This window comes from Fibroporia radiculosa (genome assembly GCF_000313525.1).
Source record: "Fibroporia radiculosa TFFH 294 genomic supercontigs, scaffold440, whole genome shotgun sequence".
In the NCBI taxonomy this organism is placed as follows: Eukaryota; Fungi; Basidiomycota; class Agaricomycetes; order Polyporales; family Fibroporiaceae; genus Fibroporia; species Fibroporia radiculosa.
In genome coordinates, this window is record NW_012133207.1 from 1 (window position 1) to 11,439 (window position 11,439).

The 11,439-nt window shown below is 48.9% G+C and overlaps 3 protein-coding genes across 3 annotated transcripts; 1 reads left to right on the plus strand and 2 right to left on the minus strand.

Annotated features, from left to right (window-relative positions):
• Positions 1–1,174: 1,174 nt before the first annotated feature.
• Positions 1,175–5,012, minus strand: FIBRA_01009 (uncharacterized protein; the record flags this gene model as incomplete). The annotated part of the gene is made up of 13 exons (XM_012322894.1): positions 1,175–1,341; positions 1,391–1,527; positions 1,585–1,691; positions 1,752–1,780; positions 1,832–1,940; positions 2,681–3,565; positions 3,616–3,753; positions 3,812–3,929; positions 3,981–4,178; positions 4,512–4,619; positions 4,657–4,801; positions 4,866–4,942; positions 4,999–5,012. 13 exons carry the CDS (start codon positions 5,010–5,012, stop codon positions 1,175–1,177), a joined length of 2,232 nt encoding a protein of 743 aa, XP_012178284.1.
• A 279-nt stretch (positions 5,013–5,291) lies between these two features.
• FIBRA_01010 (uncharacterized protein) lies at positions 5,292–8,896 on the plus strand (the record flags this gene model as incomplete). The annotated part of the gene is made up of 5 exons (XM_012322895.1): positions 5,292–5,498; positions 5,558–8,029; positions 8,086–8,601; positions 8,659–8,747; positions 8,806–8,896. The coding sequence occupies 5 exons, from the start codon at positions 5,292–5,294 to the stop codon at positions 8,894–8,896; spliced, it is 3,375 nt and encodes a 1,124-aa protein (XP_012178285.1).
• A 186-nt stretch (positions 8,897–9,082) lies between these two features.
• On the minus strand, positions 9,083–11,261 carry FIBRA_01011 (uncharacterized protein; the record flags this gene model as incomplete). Its single annotated transcript, XM_012322896.1, has 9 exons — positions 9,083–9,259; positions 9,311–9,451; positions 9,506–9,793; positions 9,849–10,046; positions 10,104–10,203; positions 10,258–10,494; positions 10,542–10,884; positions 10,935–11,071; positions 11,128–11,261. 9 exons carry the CDS (start codon positions 11,259–11,261, stop codon positions 9,083–9,085), a joined length of 1,755 nt encoding a protein of 584 aa, XP_012178286.1.
• Positions 11,262–11,439: the final 178 nt, after the last annotated feature.

The following is an 11,439-nucleotide window of genomic DNA, read 5'->3' on the forward strand; positions in this document are numbered from 1 at the left end:
ATACAGTTACAGGGTCAATGACAAATAGTTAGGAAAAGAAAAAGAATCCCTCTCTCACACTGTAACAATGTGAGCATTTTGGATGATGAACTTCTGGAAAGTATGGACTATTGGGGGATTTCTGTGGAGGATATGGTGTTTTAGCAGGACAATGACCTCAAGCATGCCAGCAAGAAGGCCCAGAAGTGGCTAGAAGACAATGCAGTTAGTACTATGCTAGAGTCATCTCAAAAGGAGGTTGGGAGGATATAAGGAGCCACCTAGGGGAATTGAAGAATTGTGAGAAAGAGTGGAGGAGTGGGAGCAAATTCCTGCCTCTGTCTGTCAGGACTTAATCAGGAGTATGCCTAGAAGGGTTGAGGCAGTTTTGACAGCAAAAGGAGGGTATACAAAGTACTCAAAATGTCACTTTCTGTAGTCAAATATGCAGGGGACAAAATCATTGCAATGGGTTTAGAGTAAAGATTCATCAATAACTTGGTCAATACCTAATCAAATCACATGTTTGTGGGGTCTATCATATAGCCCAGATCCTAGGCCTTCCAATGGTACCCATAGATACTATATTTGGATGGTTGGTTCATTAGATATAGGCCTAGCAACACAACTGTTGCAAACATTGCAACACTTTTGTCCCCTACTGTAGCACAGGGTCAAGGAGAAAGTGAGTAAAATGGAAATAAAACCCCTTACAGACAGTAACAAAAACTGCTGCAATGATATGTCAGATAGATACTTAAATATCTTATAATACATTCAAGATATAAGCACAAATATGAAAGCTCTTGATCAGTAATATTTGATATGCTGATAATATTTCCTATATATTCTCTTATTCTCTAATAGTGTATTTATCAATGCAAATGCTACAAACATTGCAGCAGTTTTGTGAGTCACTGTATATAGTTTACTCCATGCATATTAATTGTGGTTTGAATTTAGCAAAAGTAGATCATCACCATAATCAGCTAACAAGTCATTAATATGATTAATAAACATTTCAACAAGATATTTGTCATACCAGAATGAGACTGCTGGTATTCATCTTCTAGGTCCTGCATTACTTTGTCCTGCATTGATACCATTTCCTCAGCAGAGGAGCAAGTACAATACTGCTCCAAGTACAATCTATGTATTATTCAATATCTCACTTCATGGGAAGAAAACATCAACCTCACTTGTTGATATTCCAGAACGACAAGCCCCAGCTAAAGTTACTGAGTAAGCTGTCTGCAAAAGCATGTAACCCCACAATGTAAAATGCAGCTGCAATGGCTTCAGCACAGTTCAGCTTCCAGGGTTTTCCGTAGTTGACGGGATTGGCAGCCACAAGATAGGGTACTAGACAGAATCAGATGATAAATTGTATACATATATCAATTCAACTTACATATCCGCTCGTGAGGACTCGCTAATCTTCTGAATGGTATCTCATCAATTCTAGCCCACGAACACTCCACGACTGCGATGCCATGCTGTAATACAATTTCTCGATCCGATGGACTGACCAGCTGCGAACCTCGCGGTCTATACAAGCTGTGAAGTCAATCAAAACGAACATAACGGGAATCAAAATATGATCACGTCACGACGATGCCGCGGAAACGTTGGCCAATCTTTAGCTCCTCAATGAGACCGAGATGTAACAATTTTCTACCAGAGCAGCGCCGAGGATCACAGTGACCAAAATCCTAGTCGCAGCGCATCAGACACCAGAGCGTTCCCAACGTCGATCATCTACTAATACGCACCCACATGGCCATTGAAACAGGGATAGCACCTATAAGGGCATTAAGTAAACTGTTTCCAAAACACGAGCCGGACTACGTACTCGGCCTTGTGCTTTCGTCGTTATCCTCTTCCGCTACGCTTTCGCCGCCGTCCGAGTCAATCGCACTGTCTGGCCGACGTTCTTCTAATACGTCGTCCGCAAGAGACAACTGGCGACGTCGTCTAGCTTCGCCAGTTGGATTGCGTGACACCCCTCTCCCGCGCCTTGTTCCTCGGCTGGAGCGAGATGAAGAGCTGCCTTTAGCCATTAGACCAACTTTGGGTACTATGCGAGATCGAATATGATCACCGGCGGTACTGGTCGGGCCTTAGTCACAATGCAGTCACGCGCGTCACATTAGGAGGCGCGAAATTGAGTTACAATTCTGAGAACTAGCAGCTTGTCCTACCCATGTTTCCCTCGCTAGTCAGACTTTCCAAGGCATCTCGAAGGCCTCTCACACCAAAACGAGGAAATAAGGATTTCTATAAAGGTCTTAGGCTTCATTGGCAAGTAAAGCCCCGCTTGGCTGAACATCATTTTCTCCTTAGGAACTAGGCAGGCCTTTCTCCCAGGAGGACACCGCACTGGTGCCCCAGGGAAACATGTAATTGCTGGAAAAGCCAAATATAGACTCGTGGACGAGCAAGTTCGATTCTTTGTTGCGCCAGCCATTGAGGATATCAGTAACTCGAAAGTGAGTGCAGGCGAGTGATGTTAGCGTTAGGATCCAGCTCACGTATGATGATGCCCAGTTGCGCCCATATGTTGATATCAGTGTCAAATTAACACCGGAGCAAAAGCGAGAGGTTTATTCGTCACTTCTACAATAGTAGACACGTTCGATAGCTAGAGTCTCTATAGTATCATTCTCCCCGCCCATCTAGGCATTGCGATACATTCGCGTACATTGTCAATTCCGCCCATCCAGCTGATGAGTCGCTCGAAGCCAAGCCCAAATCCACCATGGGGAGCACTCCCATACTTCCGCAAGTCCAAATACCAGTCGTACTCTGCCTGGTTCATACCATGCCGATTAAATGCTTCTCGCAAATGCTCCTCCCGCTCTTCACGAAGCGACCCTCCTACAAGCTCGCCGAGGTGTGGTACAAGCAAATCAAAGCAGGCTACCGTTCTTGAATCATCATTGAGTCGCATGTAGAATGGTTTCAAAGATGCAGGATAGTTTATCACGAATGTCGGTCCGCCGACGAGTTTTTCAGCTATCCATCGTTCGTGCTCGCTTTGCAGCGCCCTTCCCCATGCCGGTTCAAATACGAATTTTCGAGTTGATGCATGAAATTTGGCAAGTTCTGAGATGGCCTCGTCATAGGTGATTCTTGCCCATCTCTCTGTCAACTTCGCTGATTCAAGGAGCTTTGGCACCTGCTCGTTATATTCCGCTGATTGTGGGCTTAAATCGCCCGCCTCCTCGAGCACGTGTTTTAGCGCGGCCTCTACAATCTGACAGACGTCATCGACGGTTTCTGTGAATGCCCATTCAGCTTCGAGCATCCAGAACTCGGATAAATGGCGGTTAGTTTGCGATCGCTCCGCACGAAAACAAGGAGATAGCGTGTAGACTCGTGACATGGCAGCTGCCATAGCCTCCAGATGCAACTGAGATGACACAGTCAGATACGCAGGTTTACCAAAGAATTCATCTGCGTCGGGGGAGGTGGAAGGAGTCTGTTGCTGGTGTATATTTGGAGACGCGATCCGAAAGGTCTCGCCAGCTCCCTCACAGTCGTTGGAAGTCACGATGGGAGTGTGGACAAAACAAAAATCTCGTGCCTACTTTACAGTGAGACATGTCATGACAACAACTTGTCCGAAGAACGTACCTCGAAAAAATTATGGAGAGATCGTGAAGCTCTATGGCGAAGCCGGAGCATGGACGCGATACCATCTGTTCGGGCTCGAAGATGACAATGGTCTCGTAGATATTCCACCGGCAATGCTTGCTTCTGGATTGGATAAGTCTGGATTCCAATGAGGTTTGAACGCCATTGGCTCATCGCAGGCATAATCTATACATACAGTCTGATCAGACTTGCCTAAGACCTCTACGGTGTCAACGCGCAGCTCTCTGTCCTGGCCACGCCCGGGGCTTTGCGCGAGTATACCATCTAAACGTACGCTGGTCCCACTAGTTAATCTGGCCAAAGATAAGTAAGGGCACTGGAACTAAATGTATATGAAGGCGTACTGTCTGGTTAGACTAGGGTCTGTGAAAACGGCTTGCAGGCCTCGTTCAGAGCTGCCGTCAGAGATTACTGCAAAGGCAACATTCTTTTGTCGTCTGACTGATTTCACCCAGCCATTTACACGCACGGGGGAGCACAGCTCCGCGTTAGAAGGCGAGAGCAGCTGGCGAATGGTAGGAGGAAGAAAACCCGTACAGAGACTGCGTTGGAAGATCATTGAGTTGGTCAAGCTGCTCTCAACTTATCTTGCCGCCCATATATTGAGGGCTGACCACTATGTAATCGCAATATTCCTCGAAGCCGAAGTCTAAACCTATGGGTTATCGTATTCACTGAAAAGTGCTAATACCATGACGAACATTAATCGGTGCCGCTCATCTAGGTTCGTGATCTACAGCCATCGTGACGATTGCGACGCTTTGTAGTGCGAATATGTATAGATGCGACATACAGGACGATAAAAATGATACAGACAGGCATATCGATGCACCACTGGCCTGGGCTTTTGAAACATACAAATGAATGACACCAACCTGCAGAGATCAGAATCCCCTGCCTCGACCCCGTCCTCTTCCTCGACTCCGCCCGCCTCCCCCGCGATCCCCACCCCTGCCGCGGCCTCGACCTCGCGCATCATCTTTCTTCCTGCTTTTAGGTTTAGGTGCATCATCGACCAACAGAGTGTCCAGTGGCAACGCGTCCGGTAGGACAAAGTAGCGGATATTGTTTCCCCGGATCGATAGTGAATCGAGAGAAGTCGGCTCGCGGTTGCGAGCAGTCATCTTCACCGTTTTCAAGTGTGTGTTCATCTGCATATCGACGCCTAATAGGTCAAAACGACTCGTAAGATGCAGAATACTAGCGGTAGTAAGGGGGGAAAAATGCACCAGTAATAGTGCCGTGCACGACAGAACCGTTCTTCAGTTCGATCGTAACGGTTTCATTATTGAGCTTCATCAAAAACCTAAAAAGTATATTCAGGTAGAAGTTCACAAACTGCTCTTTGGTGCATGGACATACCTGACGAGCTTCATATTTGCGAATGGCTTGAGGAGGCGCAAAGAGGATGGGCCAAGAATGGATCATTGGATGCAACGAGGAAGCGAGCCACGTGACGGGATGATGAGGACGGGACAAGCCGGAGGGCGTTGGTTTGTCGAGCCGCGTTCACGCGTACGCGCTCTGCCAGTCGACTCAGGCTTGCTCCCTCTCCTCCTCGTCTCCTCCCCGCAGCCCAATCTGGCTTCACGACCCCTCTTCCACGCAACCGTTTGACCTCCCTCATCTCGAGGTCTTGCCATCCGCTGGACGCTATGCTGCCAAAGGTTGCCAATCACCTCCTCCACCATACCGCACGTGCAGTAGCCGCGGCCCAAAACCAGACTGGACATACTATCCGAAACGTCCTCCAGCTCCAGTCTTCTTCAGGTACCTCTTCTTCTAACTCTGGTCGCAGTAGTTACGGTGCGGGATCTGGCGGCCCCAAGTATTCTAGCGGACGCACATATACAGGCTATTCGGTGTGTCCCTCGCTCTTGAATATCTGGACATGATACTCACGCATAGCGGACACGAATAGGGTGCAGGCCGTGCAGTAACCCAAGCCGAGTCAATAACCTCCAATGATGCTACTTACGGCGGCGAGGATGAATTAGAAGAGACATCCTCTGAAATACCAAAAGCCCCTTCCCTTGCGCAGAAGAAGGGGATCTTCCTCCATGCACCGGTAAGGGGTAAGGAGACGCTAACCGTGCTCAAAAAGGTCCAGTCAACCATCCGTTCCCAACATGCATTTGCTGCCCGAGCTGGTGGAGATGATACGCTTGTAGATCTATTTCCTCCGTCGTCTCTACCACCGCCTTCTAATGTTCTCGCTATTGATGAGAAGTCCTTCGAGGAAAATGCGCCTTCCCTCGTCTCATCAACTCCGCCCAAGTCAGCAGAGAAGGACGCCGCGGAGCAGGAGGTCTTTAAAGTCATCAATGACGCCGAGGCGACCGGTGACCGGTCCCGTGTATTAGAAGCAGTCGAAGGACTACGCTCCCAATCAAGGCTTCTTTCGGCGGCGGGTTATAATGCAGCTTTGCGAGCGGTTTCCTCCGTTCGCCAGCCTGGCGAGGACCTCCGAGTCATCTTGGGTCTTTACAATGACATGCTACATCGTTCTATCCTGCCGAATTTCCGAACATACATCAATCTTATCACTGCGTTCACTGACCGCGATGTTGAGGTTCAAGGGGTGATCAGAGTTATCGAACTTCGCATCAAAAAGCGTTCTGCCTTTGGTCGCGCCGACAGCTCAGCAAATGCAGTTGACCAGAAACGGCTTGCGGCCCTACGAGCGGAAAGCAACTTTCGGTCTGCCATGACCCTTTTTCAGTCCGCATGTGCAGTCCCGGCTAATGCACCATCAATGGAGATTTATGCAGCATTGCTACGATCGTGCGCGCTCCATGCTAATGTGGATGCCGCTGTCCGTGTATTTGCGCATCTCGAGAGACGGTCTGATGTCCTACCCAGTCCTCAAATTTTCGACTATCTGATCAGCGCGTATTCCAACGTTGGAGATCTTCACGGTGCAAAAGAGGTATTTGAAGAGTTCAAGGAAAGCTGTCGCTCCAATCGAATTAGCAGTTTCAAACCGTCCGGGATTCCCAAAGTGGATAAAACTCTTGCTACAAAAGCGCGAATGTCTCGGATTAATGTTTGGAACAGGATGATCAAGGCCTACATTCTCGGCGGACAACATACGTTGGCCATCGGTTTGTTGGAACAGATGCTGGATACCAAAGCTGGAGATGCGCTCAAGGTTGCAGATATCCCTCCTCCTTCCGCTTCTACATTTGGCCAAATCATCCGAGGTTTTTGTGACGTCGGTGAAGTTGACACCGCGTTATCTTGGTTCGATCGTTTACTCGAGCAGGACGTTCCTCCACGTTCTCCATGGGAAGCGTCCGTTACCCCTGCAAGACCTGATCGTGCGATGTACGTCAAGTTGATAGATTCGTTGGCCGTTTTGGGCCGCATCGACGACATGAATCGTGTATTCTCCCAGTTTCTTGAACGTGCACCACAGGATTCCCTCCAAGTCACTGAGTACGAACGACGCACTGTTTCCCAGGCCAATTATTATCTACGTCCGCAAGCCAATGCTGAGTCGGACGAGGATTACACTCCAGCGACGTCAGACATTGCCGCAGAGACTGCTGCCGATGACCATAGGCTTGTGCAAGTTCCAGCTGATTACGACGCGACAGTGATAGGACAGACCATCGACCAGTGTCTATTCCCTCCGAATAATGCAAATGCTCATCAGGCGTACGACCGATTCAATAACGCTCGCCAAAAGGGACAGTATCCTCATACAGGTGTTATGGCGCGTCTTATCGGATATTTGGGCAGAGAAGGTGAAGTCATGAAGATTCGAGATGTCTATCAGGCGGCACAGACCTTGTTGGCCACTATGGAGTATGACAAGGAGGGGCAATCTGCGGGCTGGTTCCAGATAGAGGACTCCATGATCATCGGCCTAGCTCATGCGGGAGATGTGGACGCTGCCCATGTACACAGGGTCCGTATCATGGACCACGGTGGGATGCCAACCGCGGACGCATACGGGGCCCTCATTCACCATGTCAAAGACACAACAGACGACGCTAGCAATGCCATGGCCCTCTGGCAGGAGGCTCAAGCGGGAGCTGTTCGTCCCAACATATACCTGTACAATACGATTATCTCGAAGCTGGCGAAAGCCAGAAGGGCGGACGACGCCCTTGCCCTATTCCACGAGATGAAGCATAATCAGGGCCTCGCTCCTAGTTCTGTCACTTATGGAGCGTTGATCGCGGCGTGCTGTCGCGTCGGCGATGCATCATCCGCGGAGCGTCTCTTTGACGAAATGTCCCAACAGTCGAACTTCAAACCTCGTATCCCGCCTTATAACACCATGATGCAGCTATATACTCACACAAAGCCCGATCGCGCTCGAGTCCTTCACTACTACGAAGCTCTCCTGAATGCCAACGTCAAGCCCACCGCTCATACGTATAAGGTTTGTTCATTCACGATCTCAATGCTACAATTACCAGTTCTGACGCCGTCACATAGCTTTTACTTGATGCATACGGGACCATAGAGCCCATAGACAACCAAGCCGCAGAAGCAGTATTCGAACGTGTTACTTCCGGGTCTCGACCTCTTGTTCAAGGTACACATTGGGCATCTTTGATTAATTCCTGGGGTTGTGCACAAAAGAATCTCGAACGCGCCCTGGCTATTTTCGATTCCATTGCTTCACACCCGTCGACCCGGCGTTCTGGCACTGTTCTCCCTGATGCTGTAATTTTCGAGGCCTTGATCAACGTCCTAGTAACTCACCGGCGCACCGATATCATCCCCCAGTACATGCAACGTCTCGAATCTCATGGAGTTCATATGACTGCGTACATAGCTAATTTGCTCATCAAAGGCTATGCAGCTGTCGGCGACATTGAACGGTCTCGCGAAATCTTCGAAAGCCTGGCAGACCCTCCAGAAGGTGTTGCTGCTCCTCATAATCATGCGCCACACGATAATGAGGCCGCCGCTGCCCCTGTTCCTACAAATGCCCTTGTCTATCGTGAGGTGTGTTTCTACCAATATCTTTTCTCTGTGTCCGATATCCTAATCCTATCTCCCTAGCCCTCGACGTGGGAAGCTATGGTGCGCGCCGAGCTGGGAAATGCTAACAGAGATGAAGCGATAGCTCTCCTACAACGACTCCAGGCAAGGTACGAATGACGTCGCTTTGGTTCCACGAACTTTAAGCTGATTTCAATCATGGAACAGAAAATTCCCTCCAGCAGTTTATAACCGTATCAGCGGGATCATGTTGGATGACTCGGTATCTCCCTGGGCAACTCCTTCAGCCTCTCCATAACATCTTGTTCCGCATGACTTTCCCTTGCTTTCTGTATACACTTGCTTGCTGATGCACAATTCACGACTATATTATCTCCTGCCGTAATCCTACTCCATTGCATAGTGTAGAACTTCATAACTTATGTACAACCACCGATGATATATATTCCAAATGAAATGGAACAAAATGATACTGCCAGAAGCATTAGTCTAAGCGGTCAGCTTTGCGCATGTGAGAGTATTCTCTTGAGTCTGAATCAGCAGCAAACAGTCGTTTAAAGACCAAAATTATTACTGCTATACCGAGGAAGATGAAGAAAGCAGTGCGCCAGGGATATGAGAAAACATAAGTCTCGGTCGCGGTCAACTTAGCGTTCAGATACTGCGAAGCAGATCAGCACAAGTCAAATACAGCAACCCAAGACGGACGTACCCGCGCCATGCGTTCCACCATATTCTCCGAATGCTTGTAGGGTATAGTCCCACCTGCCGCACCGTGGATTGCAGAGAAAATGCTCGTTGACGTCAGCTGAATATCCTCTCCGAACTGATCCTTGTCATAGTACACCAGGCGCTGAATGAACCGGTAAATTCAGTAGAATATACAAGCAATTTGTTAAGTACTCACGGCGTGATTGGCAACGACGATACGCGGCAATGAGTCTGCCTTAATCCCATACATGCTTTTTAGCCATTTCCCCCACTTTTCACCGTCCATCCAGACAAACGATATTGCCCCATCACCTTTGGTATCTTTCCACTGTCTAGCTATCTTTTGAACCGCGCTTGATACAACACCCATTTGGTCTTTAGGGGTCGCAATGAGGACGACAAGTGGCTTGTGTGGGGCATTCATGACTTCCTGGAAATTGTCCGCGTCCAGTTCCATACTGGAAGGGAGACGGTTCCTCAACAGCTAACAAGCAAAAGTAGTAAAGTAACGAATACTCGAAGTATAGCACATAACTTACCCAACTGCTCAAAGCGCTATTCTCGTCAGCCGAGTGGGTAATCCGATAGACGGCAGCAGGGATATCATCATGATCCTTCAGTGCGAGGATGACTGCCGAGTTCGATTGGACTGAAAAGTAATCGTAGAGAAAGCTTGAGCTGGACGAATAGATTGGCGGTGACCCGAACAGGACGCTCGATGCTTTTAGAACTTCACGCTAGTTGGGGCGGACATCAGCGCACATGCACAGAAAACGTAACTGGACAGAACACACTATCGTCCGTGAATCTGAGGGAGGATGGAGTAGCAAGTATAAACTAGGCGACTCCGACATAATACTGGGGAGATCTTCGTATTTGACCTCCTGGATCGCCCTGCATCACCTACGCGTTGAAAAATAGTGCAGCATTCGATATAAACATACGCACGGGCCAATAACCTTCTCAGAGAAGGCCTTCAGCTGTTCCAGCTTTCGCCCACCTGTATACTCGGTCTTCCCACCGCCATTGGGACCATAGTACACCAGCATGGGAAAACCGGTGACACCTTCGTTCCTGCACAGGGCATCATGTGCCTCACAGTTGACCTCCGCGATGGTTAATTTGTGTTGCATTTTACCGGCAAGCTGAGTCCATATCGGCGCCAGCTTCTTACAGTGCCCACACCTACACGGCGTTAAACCGAGTAGATGTCGAAACCTAAAATCACGTACCACGGAGCATAAAACTTAATGAAGACTGTCCCTTCCTTGATTGCATCTCCAAACGTCTTATCGGTAAGAGCTAAAACTGCACCTCTAGGATTGAGATCTCTGGCCGGTTCAGGTATTGGGTCATATTTCCCGTCTTGGGATGGTTCTTCAGCGTGAGGAATAGGAGCTGGTTCGGGCGTGGGCGTAGGCGGAAGTTTGGGCTTGGACGTAGGTTCGGCATGAGACGAGAGGTATGCGGTCAAAAGTTCATATTCCCGAGAATCGCCGTAGCTTTCAACAAATTGTCCGTTTCGATATAAATTCATCTGGGGATAACCGTCAACACCGTTCTTGCTGCACAGGTCTGCAATGCTTTATAAGAGTACCGAAACGATTGTGAGCGAACTCGCACACCTCCATTGATGGCACAGTTCACTTGCGCCAATCGTATTCCTGGGTCGGCTTGTTTGGCGTTGTTCTCAACCAGCTGGGTCCACGTTGGCAGGAATTTGCGGCAGTGACCACAGTATGGGGAGAAATGTTCAATGAACCTGCACCCATGTCTGTCTGAGTCTTGAGACAATACAAGAGATGATGATATGCTTACCAGACACCCTCAGAAATTGTGGACTCAAAATTGTCCGGCGTAAGCACCGTAAGTTCGGTCGAGTCCACTGGGAGTGCTTGAACAGCAACAGCCAATGCAGTCGCAAGGAGCGTATATGGCAACCGCGCGAGCATAGAATAGAGTCTCATGCCTGCAGAGCGATCCAGCCAGCTGGTAGTGTTGCAGTGGTGGAGAGGCAGAAGAAAGCGAGTGGAGGAAGGGTCTCAGGGGAGTGTTCGGCTGTGCGGGATGTCTGTCACGGTCCATTGATATCACAGTTACATATTTTTCTGTTCCGCCCAACTGGCGCCC